The sequence below is a fragment of the Labrus bergylta genome, chromosome 16 (genome assembly GCF_963930695.1).
Source record: "Labrus bergylta chromosome 16, fLabBer1.1, whole genome shotgun sequence".
NCBI classification, from domain to species: Eukaryota; Metazoa; Chordata; class Actinopteri; order Labriformes; family Labridae; genus Labrus; species Labrus bergylta.
In genome coordinates, this window is record NC_089210.1 from 5,262,899 (window position 1) to 5,286,828 (window position 23,930).

Consider the following 23,930-nt stretch of genomic DNA (forward strand, 5'->3'; position numbering starts at 1 on the left):
GGGGAGAACTGGAGGAAGATATTGTGAGTGTTCTGTTACATCACTGATAAGGAGCCAATCAGAGGGCAGGAGGCTTCAGTTCACTTTGTTTTTTGATGGACGAGTCATTACATCATCACCTACACTGGGATGTCAATTACAGCTCATAGCCGTGCTTACATCAGGGCCCTGGACCAATCAGACGCAGGGAGGACAAAATGAAAACCTGACATTTGACCTCGTCTATCTTTATTCCTCTCCTCCTTCATCCTCTCCTTTCATTCATCCCTTCCCTCTCCATCCCTTTTTGACTTTCTACCATGCTTACTTCCTTTTCTCCACGCTTTCTAGCAATCTCCCTCCTTCCTCTTTTCACTGACCCTTTTCTTCCATCCCTTCTTCCTTACATCGTTCCCCTTTATTCATCCACTTCATTTTTTCCCTTCATTTCTCCCTTGTTTCCTGTTTCTCTTTCCTCAAGACCTTCCCATGTTCAACCCTTTCTTCCTTGAATTGTTCAATGTCTTCCATTCCTTCACCCTCTCTCGGATTCTCACTCCCCATCTCGTCTTCCGCCCCTCATGTTTCAAATGATTTTTCTCTCCTTCATGCTTCTCCTTTCCCCTCACTCTCTTCCTTCCTTTTTTTTTACATTTCTCCATCATGTTTCTTTCCTCAATATCTCTCTTCTCATCTTAATATCCATCCTATATTCCTTTCCTTCAGCCCTTTGCCCATCTTCATTTCCATTTTATCTTCATCCCTTCCTTCCATCACAACCATGGTCTTAATATTTCTCCTTCCTCTTCCCACCATTTATTTACTTCTTCCTCTTCAACCCTGTTTCTCTTTTTCTTCATCCCCTTATGCACTCTTTCTGCATCTCATTTTCTGTCCTTACCCTTCTATTCTTCCTTTTATGCATCCTCTGTTCCTTATTCTTCTTCCATACTGTTTTACTTTTTTCCTCCATGTTCTAACTTTTTCCTTGCACCTTTATTATCCTCTCATCCTTCTTCTGTTCATCTCTTTTCCCCTTATGTTTGTAAGTTGGTTTCTTTAAATGCCCCGTGTTTTTTTTCATTTTTCTTTCACCCTTCCTTCCTCCTGGACAAAGTGATAAAAATAACAGGTATGATAAACTGATAGTGAAGTGTGTGAAGATGTGTTCAGTGTGTTTGGATGCATAGGCCGTCAGACACTTAAAGGGTTAAACAAAATGAGCGGCCTCGCTCCTTTTAACAGCTGAGCCTCTCTTTGTGCTCGGCAGCTGCTGCTGAATATTCACCAACCACCGTCTGCAAGCTGATTGGCTGTGAGAGCCTGCCAATCACACTGTTTATATAAGTGCGGCCCTCCCCCTCCTCTTTATACATATTCATTTTAACCGACAGAGCAGCTGAGGGTGTGCGTGTTTGACTGGGGAGGGGGTAAACAAATTACACCGCCCTCAAATGTGTGTGTTTGCACGGAGAGAGAAGAACAGGTAGTCTAAAGACAGAAGAGAAGAAACAATGGAAGGTAGAAAGAGAGGCTACTTGTTATTTTACATTTGAAGAAAAACTTAATTGAATCAATTTTTCTCTCTGATCAGACCCTGGAGCAAGACTTTAGAGAACAAAAAAAAGGACTTCAGGTGGGGCTGTTTGATTCCTATTGCATTTTAAGGGTCCAATCTCAAAGACATCTACTCAACTAAATAATACAATGACCTTCCTATATCATCAGACATTAGGGAAACGTGCTGTGTTTAAGTGCTGCCTTATCTGACAACAGCGTAGCACACAGTTTGTCCTTCTAAGTTTAGATTCTGGTGCAGAATGGTTTGTTTTTGTTTAGACCCGATACAGACATAAGATCGGATCTGAACCATCTCTACTTTAACTCCCAACTCTACCTGCAATTTTTCCTCCCGGCCCCTCGGTTAAATTTTCACTCAAAGACGGGATGAGCTGATGTTAGAACGCAGCAGGAAATATTCATTCAGTTCCCACGCGAGCCAGTGGGAGGGGGTGGTGACGTTTACATCCAGCGACTGACGCACATCCATAGACTGCATGTACGCTACCGGTGTGATCTGTGTGCACGTGTTGAAACTGCTTCATTATGTTTTCTGCTCACCAGCATGTTCTTCGCTCTGTTGTTGATGAAGTGAAATGTGGAACTACACACAGCACTGATGTAGTTGAAGTTTGTGAATCAGGAACAAGCTTCTTCTTTATAGATCGATTTCTAAAAGATCATCTTGAGTTAAGCCAGGATAGTCCTGGAGGATTTCTGGCTCTTTTATTTGAGAATAAACCATTAACATTGTGTCACTTGAATAGAAAATGAACCGCTGGAATAGAAGGAGAAATGGAAAAATACACAGCAACAACGTTTTCGGGGGTTAATTCCAACTCTGAAAATGTATTTTATTTATCTGTTGAGGAGGAGTTAGTCGTTTCATCTTATAAACTGCTTTCCTCAGTGTGCCTTTAAGGGTTTAAACATGTGAAAACAAAGAAATCAATTCTCTCCTGCATTCACTAGTAATACAAAAAAAAAAAAACAGTATTCAAATCAAACAGTGACAATTGAAAGAAAGACAACAGAAAACAGACAAAGCTAAAGCCACACTGCTTCTTTATCGTCACTACATCTCTAAATTAAATCCATCGTTAACATTCGAGGTCCCTGCCGATGTGTCTTCAATTAGAAGCTGACTGTTCTGTAGCACTTTTATTACAATATGTTTCCTGCTCTATTGTATCTCTTCACACTCCTTCTATATACACATTTTAGATTCATATATACAGCAAACGCTCCATGTAGAGAACGGCAGAGAACGCCAACAATTCACCATTGTTCGATTCATCTACGCTCTACACACAAAGAAAATTGAATGACAACAACTCTTAAAACGGATTAATACTGAAGTCAATTCACCAAATGTATTCCTACTAGGTTGCGGCTTCTCAAAAGTACTCTCTTTTTTTATGATGGTAAATTGAAATCTCTGAGATTTGGAGAACAAAAACAGGACATTTGAAGGCGATTTTTTACTATATCATCCGAGTTTGATCCCCTAAACTATCATAAGTTTGAGATTCTTTAACTTCAAAAACCATCTGTGTGTGTGTGTGTGAATGAGGAGGAACATTTAAAAAAGAAGCAGCCGTCTTCAACTGTAACATGACAGTAACTGGAGGTTTTCAGGAAGCACCGGGTAGACTGAACACTGACACCTGCACTCAAACTACACACACACAAACACCACTCAAACCGTAGATTTACTCTGCTTTAACATAGATATCTATTCACCTCCTGTTGGTCACAAAAACAGCTGCTGTACAGTGTAAAGTAAATGGCTAACAAAAAGTGTCTGCACACTGTTTTATATTGCCTGGATTCAGTCTGACTTCTGTTTGAACCGAACACATCACTATGAAAAGGAGCTAACGGAAAAAAAAAAAAAAAAAAAAACATGATCCCAACACACCTCCCCGACAGCTCAGATTCTAACCGTGTTTGTAACTCTGTATGAAGGTAAATGCTTCAAAGAGGCTCTAAAGGGTTTGAACTCATCAGAGAGACGTTTTCAGGTTCAAAGACACGTTGGTGGGACAGAACCTCCGACGCTGAGTAACAGAACAGTCTGTGCGCGGTTCACCCGCCTGCTACAGGCCCGAAAACTAAGAAAGAAAAGAAAACCAGAGTCTGATTCCACCTGCAGAGTCCGTCCTCTCGTCCCTCCCTGGATATCTGATGGCTGCTGTTGGAGACCGCAGCTCCTCACTGACCCTCCCATCCAGCTCCTGAATCACAGAATACAGACAAAATGTTTTTAAATCTCTGACTATAATCAGACGTCTTCAAAGAGAGAACACATTTATTTTTTTAATACATAAGAACCAGAAAACGTGGCCCTGCAGCATCGCGTTCAGCGGACATTACACAGTTGTCATTTTTCAAAAAAATGAAAAACATCTGTTCAAAAAAAAGTGTCATAATTCAATCAATAAAAGAGGAAATGAAGAGGAACGGAGAAACAGAAAGATATAGTCATCAGGGTTTGTTTTCAATGTCTTTCATACATTCAGTGACAGTTTGAACTACAACAAAATAACATCTGATGTTTGGAGTTTTTCACCTTCATCAGATGCTGAAGGAATGTTTTATCTGGAATCTCTGTTCACTCTTGAGCCAATCACAGTTCAGAATAAAACCCAACATGATGTAGAAACTAGCAGCCTGCATGTCAACATCACAATGAAACAAGGCGTCCAGCAGGTGAACTTTTAAAAAGAACAATGCTGACATGTTTTAGAGATTCTAGAAGACGGAGAACAGGGAGATGTTAGTGATCTTCTTTCATTTCTAAAATCTTACCTGTAGTTTTGCGATCAGAGTGAGGCTGAGACTGGGAGGCGGGGAGGGGTGAGAGGCGAGGTCACTCTGATACGAAGTGCACCTCTGGAGGGGGCTTGATGGTGACGGGCTGGGACGTGCGGCGGGGGGGTGAGGGTTTGGGCTGAGCCTGCTGCTGCATGGTGTCGTAGTACGTTACACCTCCGTAGGTCACTTGTGCCTGAGCCTGTCAAACAAACAAACAACCACAAATTTAAATCCCCTAAAACTTCATTAACCATAGCAGGACACTCAGTCGAGACACAGCAGAGTTCTAAGAATGTTTTAAAGGCGAACTGTTAAGGTACATATAACTTATTCAAAATTTAGACTGCCACAACAGGTACAAATGTATTTCCATTTATAGCTCCTCAGTAGAATCATAAAGATATTATTTAAAAAAGCCAATCATAATAAAACAGAGTTTGGATTGTAAAAGTCAATAACTGTAGTAGAATTGAGCCTTAATTCCATTTTGTCTATTTTATTTAAAGTGACAGTAAAGGATCTAGGGAACATACCTGCGGAGTAGGGTACATGGTGGGGTACGGGAAAGTCATGACACCCGGTGGAGGGTAGAAAGGTGGTGGCAGCAGCTGCTGTGGTGGTTGCCCTGGCGACAGGGAAACAGGAGGGCCTCCATAGAGGGCGGGGTTAGCGATAGGGCCACCTGATTGGTGGGGATGGAGACCTAAGGAGGAGGTGGAGAGGTGAGTATCTCAAACACATCTTTACTGTAGCGCTGTAGCTTCCAGCACTTTATGTCTATAACAGTTTCATCTGCAACTTCACTTTAGAAAAGGAAAAAGCTAACTGACCAGGGTGGGGAAGGTGCATCTCTGGCTGGACCAGCATGCCTTGGGGCGGGATGGGGGCGGGGCCTTCCCCGTGGGCGTAGATTGGTCCCTGGTATGACACTGCAAGGGAAAAGGTTGGTCAATCAAAAGAACATTGTTGTACATTCAATCAAAGTGCAATGAGGTTCAAACAGGTTAGGAGTCTGACATCGGAAACATTTGAAACATCAGCAGACACAGAAGTCACATCAAAAGTGAACAAAGTCGTTGTTTTTAAACACCTTCATTCAAAGAACAGGATGAAAATACTCTTCAGTCTGAGAGATGACACTTGATGGTACCCAACAGATGTGTAAAGCTAGGACTGATCTTTACTGACCTCTGCTGGGGAGGAGGAAGAGCTACACTGAATGCAACTGATTAAAAGTTTTTTTTACTGCAGCTGTCCCAAGAAAGTTTGAAGTTTGTACGTCACATTATATTCTTACTTGGTTCGTAGTAGTGTCCCTCCATCACCCCCAGATGCATGGGCGGTGCTGGCTCTGGTACGGCTCGCTGACGTTGGGAGGAGTAGCGTTTGGCCCGGTTGGAGGCGACACCTATCTCCTCAATGCTGGAGAAGGGAGGCGGGCCGCTGGGGAGGTGCATGGTGTTGGGGAGGCCTGCAGATGGAAATTTAACTTAAATGAACAAAACAAAAAAACATACATTAAGACATCCACTATTTCACAATCGTGTTATGACCTATGATACCCTGCATTCGTTTTTACCAAAGTAAAGATAGTTTTACTCCAGTAAAGAAATACTCTGTTACAAGTGAAACTCCTGCATTCTTACACTGACTCAGTGTTTATTGATGCATCAACAACATGTTCATACGTGAAAGTTGAAGCTCTTTTTAAAGACTGTCCATACTGTTAAGCGTATCTTGTAAATCTCAATCAACCCTAAAAACACAAGACGTCTTGAGCTTCAGTTTAGAGGAGAGACGCTACAGCTACATAAAGCCAAATACCAGTGAGTGGTTGATGTCATCAGGCTCTCTCTGATGCTGCCCAGAGTAAAGTTGACAGGGACAGAAGAGGGATGATGGCAAAGTGTGGCGAAATATTTTCAAAATGTTCTTCTGCTGGTTGTTTGATAGCCTATGAATCATTACAGATTTTTACCAAGAGCATTGTTGCAAACAGGTGACTTGGCACAGGGGTTATATGGGGGGCTTATGTGTGTATACATATTTTAATCAGGCAAATTTTGAGTCTCCTCCAACTGGTCCAGAACGCAGCAGTATTTCTTATTTCGTTGTACAAGTAGTGTCTTTTTACGGTCTGGTGAGAACTTTGGGTTCTTCCTCGACCATTTTTTCAGTCACCTGTGCCCCGACATCTACACCCTGCGACCTGGGAATTAAACTCACTGTGCCAAGCAAAAACAATTTGCAAGTCATATCTAAACTTTTGTACAACCTGCCGTCAATACACCTGAGAGGCTGGTACATAAAGCTGTGTGACACCTGTGTTCTCACCTCTCATTTCAGAGCGGATGTAGGACGTCGGGCTCTGGCTCCAGCTTTGTCCTGCCAGACTGAGTCGAGCAACGTCCTGGTCAAGTTCTGCCAGCGCTCCTCCTCCTCCTCCTCCGGTCTGACTTGAGCTGTCGCCTGTACTCGCCCAGCTCTTCCCTCCCACGCTGCTGGGGGAGGAGGCGTTCCCTCCTGCTGCAGACTCCTCCACAGATGGCTGTTTGCTGCCCAGATCTGCGGGCCGGGAGCGAGTCCTGCGAGCCAGTGCATATGATTTACGCTCCACGGGTCGCTCTGTGGGAGGGGAGGCCTCCCGATTGGTCACTGGGGGTGTAGACGACTGCAGAGCAGGGTCAGTGTTGGAGGAAGGAGCAGCCAATCCTTGTGCAGTTCTGTCCGTGCTTCCTCTATGATCCTGCTGATGTCGTCGTGGCGATGCAGACTGGTAACCACCAGGCTGTGATGCCACAGCTGTGGTTACAGCACTGAGGTCCTGATCCCTAACACCTCCTTGGCTGACTGTAACATCCTCAATGACCACAGAGGGACCGCCCCTGCCCCCACCAGCTCGCCCTCCCCTGCTGAACCGCTCTCCTGTGGGGTCGGACGGAGCTCTAGAGCCCTGGCGTTCTCTGGGATGTGTCTGGGGTCCTTTTGATTCGTGGTTCCTGTACTGGGACTGAGGCGGAAGGTGCATCTGACTCTGGTGGGGGGGTCTGCTGCGGGAAGGGGGAGGTCTGGAGGGATTGCTGCCACGCTGAGCAGAGGAGAGATGGAGAGAGGAAGGGGGTGTAGAGGATGGATGATTGGATGAAGGTTGAGGAGCCCCTCCTCGATTCAGACCACCTCCTCCTCCACCGCCGCTCTGCCAGGATCGGACTGGTCGCTCTCCTCCGTCTCTCCACCGCTTATCTCTGTTGGGAGACATGTTCTGTCTGTAAGGGGACACACAGACATTTATATTTAACATATAATATTATTCAAACTTTATAAAGCTATTTTTAAACAATGAGAGCAAAATGAATCCATATAACGTCTAGGTTGATTTTTTACAAAAGGGTGGAATTCTGTAAACATTAAACTCAAAGATTAATCTCCTTCTGTCGTTCCTTTCTGCTGTTTTGTTAAACTCAGGAAACCCAGAGCTCACCTGGGTCGGCGCTGACGGTATGTTCGGTCCCCGTGCCCGCCTCCGTTCCGGATGTCGTAACCGTACATGGCAACGAGCTCCTCGCGGCTCTTCGGCGCCTGCTCCTCTTCCCTGAACTTGTCGTGTTCCCAGCGACCCTCGTCCTTCCACAACTTCCTGTTGCGACCTTTTGGTCTGAAACATGAAGACGTTGTGAATTTAACTTGCTAGTGACTAAAAACTTGTGCATACCTCATGGTTACGAGCTGGAAAGTTGGATCAATAATATATACCTCTCCTCCTCCTGAGTGTTTCCTCTCACATCGTGCTCGAAGAACAGACCCTTCCTCGGGATGAAGGCCGGGTTCTTTCTGTCCTCGTCATCATCCAGCTTCTGACCCGGTTTTCCTCCCGTCTTTGTTTCAGGGTCATCTGTCGACTCCTGTGTGTGTGTGTGTGTGTGTGTGTGTGTGTTAAATGAAACAGAAAGACACAATGAGGGCAGTGTCTACATGTTAAACTTCAGCTACAACTAGATCTTCACATTTTTGCAGAAAGTATTTTATGAATGAAGCTTGTGTAACAATGCCAGTGGCACAATTTAACTTGAAGTTAAAATAGAAAGAGTGAGAAATGCTTCTTCTAAAATTTGAGCCCAAGAGAGACTCATGGAGACAGACAATATCTAACTATTTGGTTTATTATTATTCTTTTATTAGAAGAGTTATGGGGGCTGAGGGTTTGAGCTCTAAACATTGGATTGATGGAGTGAAACACTGATTGTGTGTATGTGAACCTGAAGGTTGTTTTAACACATTTTGTCTGACTCGGCTCTCTCCGTGTGATGCAATAACAATCGGACTACAATGCAAACTGAACCACGTCCCTATCTGCTCTATCTGGTGTTCTTAGCACCCTGAACTTAAAGAGAAGGAAGCAAAAGGTGTTTGGGGACTATTTTCCAGGGTGGATTAATTTATAGTTCTTCCTGTGATGAGTGTTTAGAATAAAGAACGGTGCTGATAGACAAACAGAAAGATTGAGCAGACACTGAATCGTTTGTAGTAAACCATGAAACAGAATCTCACCTGTCCGTCACCACTCTGTCTCTCTCCGGCCAGGTTTTCCTTTTCCTCGGCTTTACTCTCCTCTTTACTCTCCTCTACCCTCTCCTCCTCTGCCTCCACCTCCTCTTCCACCGCCTCCTCTTCACCCGCCTCATCTTCCCCTTGATGCTGATGCTGCTGCTGCTGCTGCTGCTGCTGCTGCTGCTGCTGCTCATCCTCCTCCTCCTCCTCCGGTGGAACATCAGCAGCGGAAGGTTTGGACTCGCTGGCTGCTGCAGGGGCCTCTTCGTCGCTTACACGTTCAGCCTCCTCTTCCTCCTCCACTCCCTGAGAGGAAACAGGATTATGGTAACTTGTCTCACAAATGTCGGCTGGTGGAGCCCAGAATATCACTCTGATGAAACCGTAGCTTTATATTAAAATCTACTTAATTATTTTAAATAAATCGGGTTTACTATGTTTAATTACGACACAACGGACAAAAGGACACCCTGTCTATATTCTATTATTATTAACGCGTCAGTGAAATTGTTTGCAAAGTAATTTGGTGTGACAGCACTGCTGGAGGTTTGACAGAATGTGACTTCAGCTAAACTTGTCGAGTGTCATGCAGCTTGTGTGGTACCTCTGAATGGGAGCCGTTATCCTCCGGATCGGCGCTGTCGTAGTCGGAGAGGACAGCTGGACAAAGCAGAAAAAGATAACGATAAATCTTTTGAAGTAAATATTTGGAGGCTTCAAAGCTGGAAGCCTGAACAGAACAAATGTCTCATGACATTCAGGTTGGATACGGTTTGGCTTTTGCTAAATCACTGCTTTTTAAACAGCACTGGTGCCTAATCAGTGCCTGAATCAGTACTTTTGAGAATAAAAAACACAAGGCGATGGACGACAGCATAAAAACACTTTGAATTGCAATACATTCAGCTTTATACAAATTACTCTCAACTCAATCATTTAATTTTTGTAACTTTTTCTACTTATCAGATTGTATGCTATTTGTAAGAACTGATGAGTCTTACCTTCTCCTACTCCATCTTCACTCTCCTGCAAAGAGAAAAACACACAGATCAGTATCACTACCTAATGTCCTGTCTGGTTTTTATTTTTTGGAGGAATAAGAACTCTTTCAGCTCTGCTTGGAACAGGGTGAGTTCAAATCAGAAGCAGATCCTTCTAATAAACCATCTGTTTTCTATTAAACTTCATATTTGTTTTTCAACAACACTTTGGATAACCTTAACGGTTTGACATGAGAAGTGCACATTGTTGAGCAGGACCCCTCCTTCCCAGTATTCTGAACCTGCAGATGCTTTCGTTAAATGAACTTAGAGACACTGACTGACATAGATGTGCATTGCTATTGTTAATATGACACATGATATGCAGTCGCTATATGTTTATGCTTTCACTTCCCCCCCATGGTTAAGTGTCAGGAGAAAAAAAACAACCTCATAATTATGATTATAAAAATGCATTTGGGTTAAGCGCAGGTATTGTGTCATAATGAACCAATAAGCACATTCACCCGGTACTAGGGATGTTAAGATTAATCGTAAAATCATGACAAATAGATTCAAACGTGTCAATATTCATATCGGTGCTCTGAAAAATGAATCACAATAACATCGTGAGCGTCAGCAGCTGTAGGGCAAGATTTTGAAATTGAAGACGCACCACTGTCTTTTGAATCAGAGGTGTGGAAGCATTTTGGCTCCCCCAAGACAGAAAATGAACGAGCTGAGACGATAACAGACAAGAAAAAAACTGTGTGCAAACATTAACAAGAACACAGGGAACTACACAAATAGAACAACCAACACGACGCATCATTTAATCGACACTACAATGATAAACTCCAATCGCCTCCCCTTGTTGTGATAATAAACATTTAAAGGCCAGACCACACTGACAATTCTACAATTCACTTAGCAGACGCTTTTATCCAAAGTGACGTACATCAGAGAGGAAGAACAACAAGAAAGAAAGGGAACAATGTCAGTAAGAGCAAACGATCAGCTTTGAGTCTGATTGGACACACAGGTGCTGACAGGAAGTGACCAGAGGCAAAGCACAACATTGAGGGCAGTTCTTGAGAGCTCTAATCAGTATAGAAACCATCTTATAAATCGTCGTTATCAAACAAAAACTATCGTCACAACCATCATCATCATCAATAATATGGAGACCATCATCATTAAGTTAGTAGGTATTCATGAAAGAGCTGGGTCTTTAGCTTTTTCTTAAAGGTGCAGAGGGACTCTGCAGATCCAATGGAGTTTGGAAGTTCATTCCACCACCGGGGGGCGACAGAGGAGAAGAGTCTAGTTAGAGACAATTCAATTTATTTTGTATAGCGTCAACTCATAACACGTGTTATCTCAAGACACTTTACAAAAAGCAGGTAAAATACCTTGCTCTTTTGTAATGTTAACAGACAAAGAGTAGGTAAAAGACCTTACTCATTGTTATGTTACAAAAAGCAGGTAAAAGACCTTACTTATTGTTATGTTACAAAAAGCAGGTAAAAGACCTTACTTATTGCTATATTACAAAAAGCAGGTAAAATACCTTACTTATTGTTATGTTACAAAAAGCAGGTAAAAGACCTTACTTATTGCTATATTACAAAAAGCAGGTAAAAGACCTTACTTATTGCTATATTACAAAAAGCAGGTAAAAAGACCTTACTCACTGTTATGTTACAAAGACCCGGCCTATCCATCATGAGCACTTTAGCAAAGCAGCAAAAGTTACAAAAGACAAGTGGGTTTGCAGCCCCTAAATGAATCTTTTTCAATCATAATGTGTCTACAGTCTAATTTGGTAAAATAAATACTGAGAGAATCCAGTATCGTGAATCCAGTATCGTGAATTGTATCGTGAGTTGAGTGAATAGTTACATCCCTACCCTGTTACTACCTTTTTAATAGTGTATGTGTTTTACCAGACATATACGTGAACTTGAGGTTGAGGCAGTTTTAATTTCAATATGTTTCCACTGCCAGAGAGATGCATTTAGCTGATAAGTCATTCCACAGAGTTAAGACATCTCCTGGTCTCCCCGCAGCGGTAACAGCGTGCTGGACGTGGCAAGCTGACGACATGAAGCGGTACCGTCAGCGTGGCCTAGCTGGGTGCTGAACAAGAAAATCCCAAACCAGAGCAGATTTCCAACAGTGCACTCACAATGACCTGCCCTTACCTAAAGGCAAGCGCGCAAAATAATCCACTGGGAACGAACAGCTTCTTTAATAAGAGTGAAAGTAACCGGGGGCTCTACAGTGTGGGTGTTGTGGTGAAATTTGTGTCCCTGCGAAAAACGTTCCAAGTGGCGCCTTTTCGTCTACGTTTCACAACGAGACCAAATGACTCTGCTTTGATGTGCTCGTCCTGCCTGTGTCAAATACTAAAAGTCAGTTGAACATACATTATAGTTTAAAAAGAGGATGTGTGTGTTCTAACACTACGTTAGAAGCCAAAGAGAGAGACTAGCTCGAGCTAGCCGACGTCCGGACTCCGCTACTCACACACTCGGACTCCGCGTCGCTCTTCACCTCCACCCGTGTCACTGTCGGCTCCGGCGGTTCGGGTTCTTTTCCTCGGTTCTTAGTGGCAGGAGACCCTGACCTCCCGCTGTCCGAACCCGAACCGGACTCGTCGTCGTCGTCGCTGTCCTGGGACGCGCGCTTCCTCCTTCGCCGCCGGTCCGCCATCTTAGGTCTCGAATGGCTGGAACCGGAACAACGCAATGAATTGTGGGTGGTAGAGTTCTTCTTCGCTGACGCAGTACGTTATCGTCAAATAATTTTTTTTTTTTTTAAAATACTGCCATCTTGTGGAGATAATCTCATCATTCCATAGTTTGAAGAGTGGACCAATATTTAAATTATTCATTTTTTATTCAACAATTGCACACAAAAAAACAGTAGGTAAAGCGAAAGCCTCAGTTTAAAGGTGCACTACGTAGTTTTGATAGAAAAATGTGAAATAGAATAGAATAGAATTACTTTATTGATCGAAGCGTACAGATTCTGTGGTTTATGTTCATAGCTCTGTACACAAACTGTCCTCTGAGGAAATTTTTGTCCCTGTAACACTGTTTGAAGATAAAATGCTACCCGAGAAGTTATGGTTGGGGGCCCGCAACAGTGAAACAGTATCTCTCTTTAAGCTCCAAACCCAGGGACCCATTTTTTCCTTTGAGTAAAGTTTGTGTATTTAGTTCAGAAAATACAGCATAGAATTGTTTCACTTCCCCAAATTTCAAATTTCACTACCAAATCTACATAGTGCACCTTTAAGGTATCACAGTAAAAAAGTGCCAAAGTATTCCTCACTAAAGTACACAGATGATTGATGTATTTTCTCTTGTGACCACCAGAGGGTAGCAACCAATAGTCTAAAAACAGTTTCATCCCAGCCTGATGGTAAATGCAACTTTTTGTGAAAAATAAACTATCCGCATCCCCGTGATTGAACATTCATATATAGACAACTTTTCTGAAGATAAAGAAAAAAGGTAAAAGAGTTTATAGCTGCATGTTTTCTTTGAAACATGATTTGATGCAAAGTTGAATTGATCTTTTGGGTCAGTTTCTTGTCAAACATTAAAGTATCATAACATAATTGGTCTCAGACATTTTTAGGTAAACTCCACAGGATAAAGTGAGATGTTATTTATTTTTGAACATCATTGTACACGCTAGCTAAATGTACAAACAGAAACTAAATTAGTGTCATTATTCTCTGGGAACAGCAGACCAAAATGTATTTGTCAGCGAGATTAAAGGCTTCATATGTGATTTTTCACACTTAAATATAATATTAATCAAGTATATCCTCTGAAAATAACTCTGTGAGTCATGACTGTCTACAATGGGTGAAACACCCGAGTCCCACTGTCTGTGATGTTTTCAGAGTTTTCTGAGTCCTATCTTCAGTTTGTTTACATCGCCCAGACGGCCGACTGACTCCTCCCCTTGCGTATAAAAGTTGTTTAATTGAGGGACTAGAGAAAAGAAGAATAACATACTGTACTCACTGCTTAACTGTGTTTCTAGATCACGCTCATTTCAGGTAAATTTACATGCAGTGTGAAGATACGAACATAATAATACTAGCATTAGCATGCTAACACAACAATGCACCGCGAGTTGTTTTGGTTTCATGCTGGTGCTCAAGGGCGACATCTGCTGGATCAAAAAATCGCATATAAAGCCTTTCTCTTGTATTAGGGTAAGCACCGACCCGTTTTTTGATTTTAAATGCATAAAATAAAAAAAAATGCTCTGGTGAAAATGATGACCTTTGTTTTGTTAGGTTCGGTTTCGACCCAGTTATAATATAAGATTATAAAACAATAATTAGTGTCAAAGCTGAATAAACACACTGTCAGCTCACTAACACTGTTAGCCAACAGCCCACTGACAGCAGCCCACTCCTATGAAATACGAGATAGTGATGTCTTCCTGGTTACATATCCAAAGTCAGGTCAGTAAAAAGTTTCTTTGTATTTACAGATTTAAGTCATTTACTGGGAACAGTTTTAGCTGGTAAGATGTGTCATATTTTCTTTTGTCCCTCCTCAGGCACCATATGGACTCAGCAGATCCTCATCTCCATCTGTGAGTTGGACGGAGGTCTGAATGAGTATAAAAACAACATGGCACAGATGCCTTGGATTGAGTACTCAGCGTTTGGAGAGGATTTCTCATTACGACCGTCTCCACATCTTTTCAGCTCCCACCTCACCCCGGCTCTCCTGCCTCCAGGACTGACGGAGAAGAAGGCAAAGGTAAGGAACTGTCAGGAAAATAAAGATGTATATATTTAAGTAAAGTCCTCAATGAAAATAGTGTGATAGTGTAACAGTAAATAGTTTTGTCCATAGGGTGCCAACAGAGGATGAAAATAGGTCTTATTAATACATTTTTTCCCAGCAAAACCAATCGACCGAATTCCAAAGACAATTTAGTCACTTTATTGTAAAATGGGAAAAACAGATATTTTAAAAATCTGGAGTAATCACCATTGTTGGCAAAACAAAGCTTGAACAACACCATTTCATAAAAAAAGGGGTCGCATTTCATCTGTGAATCAATTGGTACGGTGGCCTGTAGTGGTCAAACGCTGCAAATTCAGCCTTAAACGGAAGTGCTCCAGGCCTGTAGGGGCGCTTTGGATCTGTTTATTTATGGGAGAGAGTAAGAGAGACCGCTAGGAACAGAAAGTTATGTTTAGATAGGGAAGTTGTATCATTGAAAGACACAGGATAACTTCAATTTTACCGAAGCATGGAGATAAAGCGAGTCCAACCGGGATTTTGACATCGGGGACGAGAGCCGAGTGTGGGTCCGTGGCTGTAGCCCCGGGATGCCTGGAGCTAGTGCTAGCTTTGGGGCTATGAGCTCCAGCTGCAACTGATCCCTCTGGACCCGCTTTACCAGCCTGACACTTTGTGCTTTTACCATCCCCGGTGTCCGGGTTAAACTCGCTACTCATCTCTTTGCAACAGTTTAACATTCTCCCTGTCATCAAACACTGACACTTCACCCACGGAGAGCCCTCTACCCTGGGCCTGACAAGTTCAAAATTCTGGCGGACTGAAGTCCTGTTGTCAAGCCAGGCAATGGTGCTGGTAGCCGGGCAGCCAACTTAGCAAAGCTACCGCTCAATAAGACCTCATTCCTCAAAGTTGTGTTTTCCCCCCTACATGTTATAAAGTCGTGTTTGCCTACAATAGAAAGTGGGGCATAGCCCCGGCGAAATGCTGCTCCGGTGATGTTTAGATAATAAATTCACTTCCCCATCTCTCTCCCGCATCTGTGAGCGACCTGAGGGGGGATTCAATGAGAGCAGCCCCAACAACAAACGTCCTGTTTGACTCCGGGCAGGACCGTACATGGCCTTGTCTCCTAGCGTACCGGGGCTGCTCTCATTGAATCCCCCCTCAGGTTGCTCACAGATGTGGGAGAGAGACGGCAAAGTAAATTTTTTATCTAAACACCACCACTCTCTCCCGTAAATAAACCGAAATAAACAGATCCACAGCACACCTACAGGCCTGAACTTGCAGCGTTTCTGTGTTTGCTGTGGTTTTCTGGTTGTGTGTGTTTTGACTTAAGTTTCGTTTCTGTACTTGCAGCGTGTTTCTGTCTTTGCAGTGCGTTTCAGCCTTTGCATTTGATGTGGTAGTTTGCATTTGCTTTTGAATGTGCAGCGTTTCCATATATGCTGCACGTTTTTCTAAATGTCTGTCGTTTCATTATTTGCTGAGTGTTTGATCCCTACCGGCCACTGTACAATTGACAAATCATTTCAGATTCAGATTTGAGAGTTAATTATTTCTGAAGTAAGTTTGTACCTGAACTAAAAATCAAAGAATGATGAAACTATAACTACGAGATTGAAAGGAAAATTACGAGTTGGTTTAACCTTTTAGCTGATTGTTTTTTCTGTTTACTGTCAGATTATCTACGTGACGCGGAATCCAAAGGACATCGCCGTCTCTTATTTTCACTTTAGCGCTGGCAGTGGAACCTTTGACACCCCGCAGAGCTTTGAACATTCTTTAGAGGATTATTTGAACGGCAAGGGTGAGGTTTTAATAGTCTATAATAGAGTTTAGTGTGGATACATTTTAACGATGTAAAATCAAGAACAGAAAGTAGTACATCAAAATAAAGTCCTTTAAGATAAGCAGGTCATCAACAGTCACGCTAACTGCTCTGTCCCAGAAGCCAGGATGCTCCAGTGTTCTCAGATTGATATTGTAATTAAAATAAAACACTTTGTGTAACAGATTAGGAAACTCTTCTGCACTCATCTACCCCATTTCTCCTTTTGCAAAAGAAACAGCGACCCTCTGATATGTCACATACAGCTGTAACTTCACTCATTATCATTTTAAAGTTCCCATGACAGAACTTCAAGAGTATGTAACTGCCATGTTGTGGCAATAGATTGGAAATAAACATCGCACAAAATGTAAGGGAATTTGTGTTTGGTAGATTATTTCTTTGTTGTGACAACTCTTCTTGGCAATAAATCTGATAGCGCTGGAAAGCCTGTTTATTTCCCTTTTAAATGGTGCCACATTTGTAAGGAAAATGCATTTTTGGGTTGAGCAGCAGAGCTGAGTATGTAGGTTTCACCCATGAAAAACTTGCCAAATCTTCTCTGCCAATGCCAAACAGCGTATTGTGTTGTTGACTCTTGCTTGGTGTCGTTTAGTGGATTGGATAATTGACATCTGAAAAAACAAGACATATTGGCAATTTAACAATTTATGCATTTAACAAAACTAACCTAAGCAAACAAACATTATCAAGAAAGGCTTGTGGAAGAGGAGTAAGAATGGAGGTGTGTGTGTGTGTGTGTGTGTGTGTGTGTGTGTGTGTGTGTGTGTGTGTGTGTGTGTCTGTGTGTGTGTCTGTGTGTGTGTGTGTGTGGATAAGAGAGAGAGAGGAGGGGGAGAGAGGGGGGAGATGGCTTCGTACCCACGTGGTCGCCCTTACGATGGCACACACGCACACGCACACACCCAGGTCTTTGTTAGGTGACCACATGGGTACGAAGCCATCTCCCCCTCTCTCCCCCTCCTCTCTCACACACACACAACTACATTCTTACTCCTCTTCCACAAGCCTTTATATTTTGGTTATATTTCTCTGATTCCAGGGTGGTGCCCCAAGAGTGATTAAACATAGTTTAATGATATTGTTATTTATATTATTAATAATTAAATATAATTATTAAAGAATATAACCAAAGTTGACTTGATAAAACCCCAACAAATGGTGCCCCATGTGAGGCCTTCAATAAAACCCCAACAGAAATAAACAGGCTTTCCAATAGTATAAGACTTATTGCCAAGACTCATTGTTACAACACAGAAATGAAAATTAGACAATGCTTTATTGAAAACGTCTGCTAAATAGCAGATTAATGAGCATTTAGCACAGGAACGCTGGATTAAAACCGGGAACATGTATTTTTCATTTCATTAAGACTAAAGATAATTCAAAGTTTCTGACCCTTCATCAATATCATCTTCATCGCTATTTGGTTGAGTTGGAACCAATCACTTACAAAGTGTCATTTAAACCCAGCCTCTTAAGAGTCTGTCAACTTGTTTGCAAAACAAAGAATCTTGGAATATGTTGAGTCACAAAGGATGCACTATATCCATCCTGCATGGCCCAGGAAAAGTAAGACGCATTTGAAGGAGCCTTCGAAATGGGACAGCAAAGTTGCAAAGTTTTCAAATGCCCTCTAAAGGATACAGCCCCTGAATTGATCTATATTTGTACAGAGGTAACAAATATAAAGGTAATAAAGTCAATCCACTGTTTCATCGTTCATAGCAGAGAACTACACAACTCAGCTCAGCTTTCTGTGCACCATGCTGGCTGTATTTAAATACTGTAGAATTATATATTTTTTTCTAATGGACAACTTCAAAGGTCACATATTATTCTCCTTTTCAACAACTTTAAATGAGTCTCAGAGCTCCCCAAAACATGTCTGTGAAGTTTTTTCGGCCAAAACATTTCCCCTCTATTTCAGCCCTGCTCAGAAGACACTGTTTCTGTGTCTGTAGCTTTAAATGTAAATGAGTTGTGTCTGACCACATCCCCTCTCTGGAAGGATTTCTATAAAATCGTCTAAAATTGTCTAAAATCATGCCTTTTGTTTAGATGAGAAGGCAGACTCAGAGGGCAGAACAAACACCTAGCTGTGGGAGTGTCAACCACCTGGAGGAGGGGTTACAGCCCTTTGTGATGTCATGAAGGGAAAATCTCCTATTTGAGCACACATTGCCTGAAAAGTGGAGCAGGCAAAAGGCAGGCAGAGGATGGACTTCTCATAATTGAGGGGCTTGAATACAGACTAGGGACACATATTAGTGTTTCAAAAGCATGGTAAAGTGTACTTTGCACTATATGTGACCTTTAAATGACAGACGATTTTATGCCATTGTTTCACAGTTTTTGGATCATCCTGGTTTGACCACACCAGAGAGTGGCACTCAAAGAGAAATCAATACAACATCCTGTTCCTCCGCTACGAGGATATGATCCTGGTAAGATGTTTGTACATTACATTTAAAGGAGCTCAATGATTGGAAAATAAAACTTGGTTGAAAGAAAATGATTTTCCTCTTATGAGTTCTTGTTCTTTTTTTAGGACTTGAAGACGGCTGTGAAAAAGATTTGCACTTTCCTGGGTAAAAACCTGAGCGAGGCAGCCATTGATGAGGTCGTGGAAAAATCTGCATTCAAAACGATGAAGACAGACTCCAAAGCAAACTATGAGTTTGTGCCGGAAATGAAGGTGAAGAAAGGAAGCTTCATGAGAAAAGGTGACAGAGCATGTGTTGCACATGATCATAATTATTATTATTTTTGTTTGTTTACAGAAAATATTCTGTCATTTCAGTGTGTCATAAATGTCAGGTCATTTAGCATGCAGGGTTAATATGATCTGATGTTTTAAAGGTTATTAATAGTCTTTGGACATGCACAGAAGTTAACTGTACATTACTGTAATATATCATCCACATATATCCATATTTGTATTTCTATTCAAATCCAGGTAAGATAGGAGACTGGAAGAACACCTTTACAGCGGCTCAGAGTGACCGAGTGGATCGCCTGCTTCAGGAGAGACTCGGGGATCTGTCTCTGAAGTTTATCTGGGAATAATGAAGAGCACACACAAACCTGGAGATCTTTACACTTCTTCTTACCGCTGAGAATGAATCACAACCATCATTACTGTGTCTGATTTTAATTTAATAAAAAATAGTTACCTGTACCTGTGAGTACAGTATCTTTATATGAATAATTAAAATGTTTGAGGTTCATGTTAGGACTTCTGAAATAAACAAAATGAGCAGAAAATGTGAATGAACTCTGTGAGCCAATCTGTGCTCTTTATTAAAGGTCAGAAATGAAACAGATTTTCTTTATGGAGGGTGATGGCTGCTGGTCACTGGAGCTCCACACTTTAATTCTCTTCATCTGGAAGGAAAAAGAAACAAAACAGAGTTAATATAGAAACACGTTCTCTCTGTAAGCAAAGGAAATCATTCATTTTGGTCCTGACAGGGCGTGACTCAGGAAGTGTTCTCTGTTCAAATTCTCCAGATGACTTGAGTGAAGTATATTATATTAATATAATATAATATTTATTGATTTGAGCTGAAGCAGCTGAATGTTTGGCAGCACTATTAGTCCAAGTCAAATTTCCTCAAGGGGACAATAAAGTGAATCGTATGAATCTCATAGACAACTTTTCTGAAGATAAAGAAAAAAGGTAAAAGAGTTTATAGCTGCATGTTTTCTTTTAAACATGTTTTTAACTGTTTTGATGCAAATAATTGAATTGATCTTTGTAGGATTGGGTCAGTTTCTTGTCAAACATTAAAGTATCATAACATAATTGGTCTCAGACATTTTTAGGTAAACTCCACAGGATAAAGTGAGATGTTATTTATTTTTTGAACATCACTGTACATGCTAGCTAAATGTACAAACAGAAACTAAATTAGTGTCATTATTCTCTGGGAACAGCAGACCAAAATGTATTTGTCAGCGAGATTAAAGTCTTTCTCTTGTGTTAGGGTCAGCACCAACCCGTTTTTAGGTTTTAAATGCATAAAAGTCTAACATAAATTAGTTTATTGCATCAAGGCTTTTTGACTTTGTCAGGAACCTCTATTAAAACAAAATGTTAAACTAATACTAATAATTTCACTAAATTATAAAATGCTCTGGTGAAAATGATGACCTTTGTGTTGTTAGGTTCGGTTTTGACCCAGTTATAATATAAGATTATAAAAACATAATTAGTGCCAAATCAGCTCACTAACACTGTTAGCCAACAGCCCACTGACAGCAGCCCACTCCTACCACTGATGCCTCTCATTCAATCGCTGTCATTACATTATAACAAGTGATGACACTTAAGTGCTGATGATTCTTGAGAAACAATGGATGATTTAGAAAGTCAACTGGCTACACTCCTTCTTTTGCAAGAATGGATCTTTTCCCCCCTAAAACCAGCTGAGAAAAAGGACTAATCTAAAGAAAAACAAAAAGACTGAAAAAAAGACAACCGGGTGTCTCCAGCCCAACTTAAATAAAAAAGCCCAGCAATCTGAACATGCATTGGATAACAGAAACCTGGACAGGAGGGCACTTTAATTTAAATTATTGTTTAACTGTAGTGAATATTAGGAAATGCAACTCTGTCAGATGTCTGCAAACTGTGGTAAATATTTACATCAGATAATCTTTGTTGTTCCACATTTTGGTTACGAGGCCTGGGAGAGTTTTAAGAATTAAACATCAACTTTTAGTGTTATATATTAAACCTGCAGTAGCAGTGGGTATGGCAGTTAGTATTTTATAGTTTCTAATGATAAAACCCCTCTGCTTAAAAAAAGTCCAGAGTCCAGCTGCTGCTCTCTGATCAACTGTGTTCTTATATAAAAACATCAGCCTCTCATCCTGCGTCCGATTCAGAGCAAACATGGAGCACATCTCTGACAAACTTCAAAGGTATAAAAACTATAACTTTGTCATTGGATACACAACTGCAGAGCACATCGATTCTCTGCAGAGATTTGAAATACGAGATAGTGATGTCTTCCTGGTTACATATCCAAAGTCAGGTAAGTAAAAAGTTTCTTTGTATTTACAGTTTTAAGTCATTTACTGGGAACAGTTTTAGCTGGTAAGATGTGTCATATTTTCTTTTGTCCCTCCTCAGGCACCGTATGGACTCAGCAGATCCTCATTTCCATCTGTGAGTTGGACGGAGGTCTGAATGAGTATAAAAACAACATGGCACAGATGCCATGGCTCGAGTTCTCTGAGTTTGGAGAGGATTTCTCATTACGACCGTCTCCACGTCTCTTCACCTCCCACCTCACCCCGGCTCTCCTGCCTCCAGGTCTGGTTGACAAGAAGGCGAAGGTAAGGAACTGCCAGGAAAATAAAAATGTATATATTTAAGGAAAGTCCTCAATGAAAACAGTGTGATAGTGTAACAGTAAATAGTTTTGTCCATAGGGTGCCAACAGAGGATGGAAATAGATCTTCTTAATCACTTTTTCCCAGTAAAACCAATTGACCAAATTCCAAAGACAATTTAGTTACTTTATTGTAAAATGGGGAAAACAGATATTTAAAAAATCTGGAGTAATCACCATTGTTGGCAAAACAAAGCTTAAACAACCCCACTTGATTAAGAAAAAAAGGGGTCGCATTTCATCTGTGAATCAATTGACAAATCATTTCAGATTATGATTTGAGAGTTAATTATTTCTGAAGTAAGTTTGTACGTGAACAAAAAATTGAAGAATGAAGAAACTATAACTACGAGATTGGCTTGAAAGGAAAACATGCATGAGTTGGTTTGACCTTTTGGATTATTGTTTTTTTCTGTTTACTGTCAGATTATCTACGTGATACGGAATCCAAAGGACATCGCCGTCTCTTATTTTCACTTCAGCGCTGGCAGTCGATTACTTGACACCTCGCAGCGCTTTGAAAATTTTTTAGAGGATTATTTGAACGGCAAGGGTGAGGTTTTAATAGTCTGTTTTTTAGAGTTACGTGCTGATACGTTTTAACAGTATAAAATCAAGAACAGAAAGTATAAAGAATTAAACTTCTTTAAAAAAAACTGATCAGCAGTCATGCAAACTACTCTATGAGCTGAAGCACCGACACCAATGTATATTTTTCAAAATACGGTTTAGGTAACTCTTCTGTGCGGCTGCTGCCGTCTCTGGTCTACCCCGTTTCTATTTTTACAAAAGTAAAAGTGACCCTCTTACATCACATAAAACAGGGTTCATCAACTACATTTGTACAAGGGCTTAATCTTTAATCTACTTAACAGCCTGTGATGCAATGTTTTCAAATGCCCTCTGAAGGTTGCAGAACCTGAATTGATCTATTTGTACAGAGGTAACAAATATAAAGGTAATAAAGGTTGGCCCATTGATTCATCGTCCATAGCAGAGAACTACAAAACTCATCTGAGCTTTCTGTGCACCATGCTGGCTGTATTTAAATTGAAAATGAAGATTTATATATTTTTACTGGACAATTTGAAATATCAGATTAATTAATGACATTGTTTCAGTTGTAGGATCATCCTGGTTTGACCACACCAGAGAGTGGCACTCAAAGAGAAATCAATACAACATCCTGTTCCTCCGCTACGAGGATATGATCCTGGTAAGATGTTTGTGCATTACATTTAAAGGAGCTCAATGATTGGAAAATAAATCTTGATAAAAAAAATGATTTTCCTCAAGTGAGTTCTTGTTGTTTTTTTAGGACCTGAAGACGGCTGTGAAAAAGATTTGCACTTTCCTGGGTAAAAACCTGAGCGAGGCAGCCATTGATGAGGTCGTGGAAAAATCTGCATTCAAAACGATGAAGACAGACTCCAAGGCAAACTATGATTTTCTGTCGGAAACGAAGGTGAAGAAAGGAGGCTTCATGAGAAAAGGTGACAGAGCACGTGTTGCACATGATCATAATCATTTTTGTTTGTTTACAGAAAATATTCTGTCATTTCAGTGTGTCATAAATGTCAGGTCATTTAGCATGCAGGGTTAATATGATCTGATGTTTTAAAGGTTATTAATAGTCTTTGGACATGCACAGAAGTTAACTGTACATTACTGTAATATATCATCCACATATATCCATATTTGTATTTCTATTCAAATCCAGGTAAGATAGGAGACTGGAAGAACACCTTTACAGCGGCTCAGAGTGACCGAGTGGATCGCCTGCTTCAGGAGAGACTCTGGGATCTGTCTCTGAAGTTTATCTGGGAATAATGAAGAGCACACACAAACCTGGAGATCTTTACACTTCTTCTTACCGCTGAGAATGAATCACAACCATCATTACTGTGTCTGATTTTAATTTGTATTAAAAGTAGTTACTCTACCTGTGCGTACTGTATCTTTAAATGAAACATTAAAATGATTTAGGTTCATGTTAGGACTTCTG

The 23,930-nt window shown here is 41.2% G+C and overlaps 3 protein-coding genes across 4 annotated transcripts; 2 read left to right on the forward strand and 1 right to left on the reverse strand.

The window, feature by feature from the left end:
* Positions 1 to 2,358: 2,358 nt before the first annotated feature.
* casc3 (casc3 exon junction complex subunit) lies at positions 2,359 to 12,622 on the reverse strand. 2 transcript variants are annotated; one of them, XM_065965131.1, is made up of 12 exons: positions 12,414 to 12,622; positions 9,906 to 9,930; positions 9,509 to 9,564; positions 8,905 to 9,210; positions 8,110 to 8,258; positions 7,838 to 8,011; positions 6,691 to 7,622; positions 5,654 to 5,845; positions 5,187 to 5,285; positions 4,890 to 5,059; positions 4,351 to 4,555; positions 2,359 to 3,776 (listed from the first exon to the last, which is right to left on the reverse strand). In XM_065965131.1, exons 1-11 carry the CDS (start codon positions 12,597 to 12,599, stop codon positions 4,412 to 4,414), a joined length of 2,433 nt encoding a protein of 810 aa, XP_065821203.1. In that variant the 5' UTR covers positions 12,600 to 12,622; the 3' UTR covers positions 2,359 to 3,776; positions 4,351 to 4,411. The 2 variants fall into 2 exon arrangements, with proteins under 2 accessions (XP_065821203.1, XP_020508368.2); XM_020652712.3 differs by having other exon boundaries at positions 5,654 to 5,827; positions 12,414 to 12,620.
* Positions 12,623 to 14,333: 1,711 nt separating this feature from the next.
* On the forward strand, positions 14,334 to 19,907 carry LOC109997998 (amine sulfotransferase-like). The gene is made up of 6 exons (XM_020652698.3): positions 14,334 to 14,376; positions 14,475 to 14,680; positions 16,355 to 16,481; positions 18,876 to 18,970; positions 19,075 to 19,249; positions 19,483 to 19,907. Exons 2-6 carry the CDS (start codon positions 14,549 to 14,551, stop codon positions 19,590 to 19,592), a joined length of 639 nt encoding a protein of 212 aa, XP_020508354.2. The 5' UTR covers positions 14,334 to 14,376; positions 14,475 to 14,548; the 3' UTR covers positions 19,593 to 19,907.
* A 1,400-nt stretch (positions 19,908 to 21,307) lies between these two features.
* sult3st1 (sulfotransferase family 3, cytosolic sulfotransferase 1) lies at positions 21,308 to 23,923 on the forward strand. The gene is made up of 6 exons (XM_020652699.3): positions 21,308 to 21,565; positions 21,664 to 21,869; positions 22,352 to 22,478; positions 23,047 to 23,141; positions 23,244 to 23,418; positions 23,646 to 23,923. Exons 1-6 carry the CDS (start codon positions 21,424 to 21,426, stop codon positions 23,753 to 23,755), a joined length of 855 nt encoding a protein of 284 aa, XP_020508355.2. The 5' UTR covers positions 21,308 to 21,423; the 3' UTR covers positions 23,756 to 23,923.
* Positions 23,924 to 23,930: the final 7 nt, after the last annotated feature.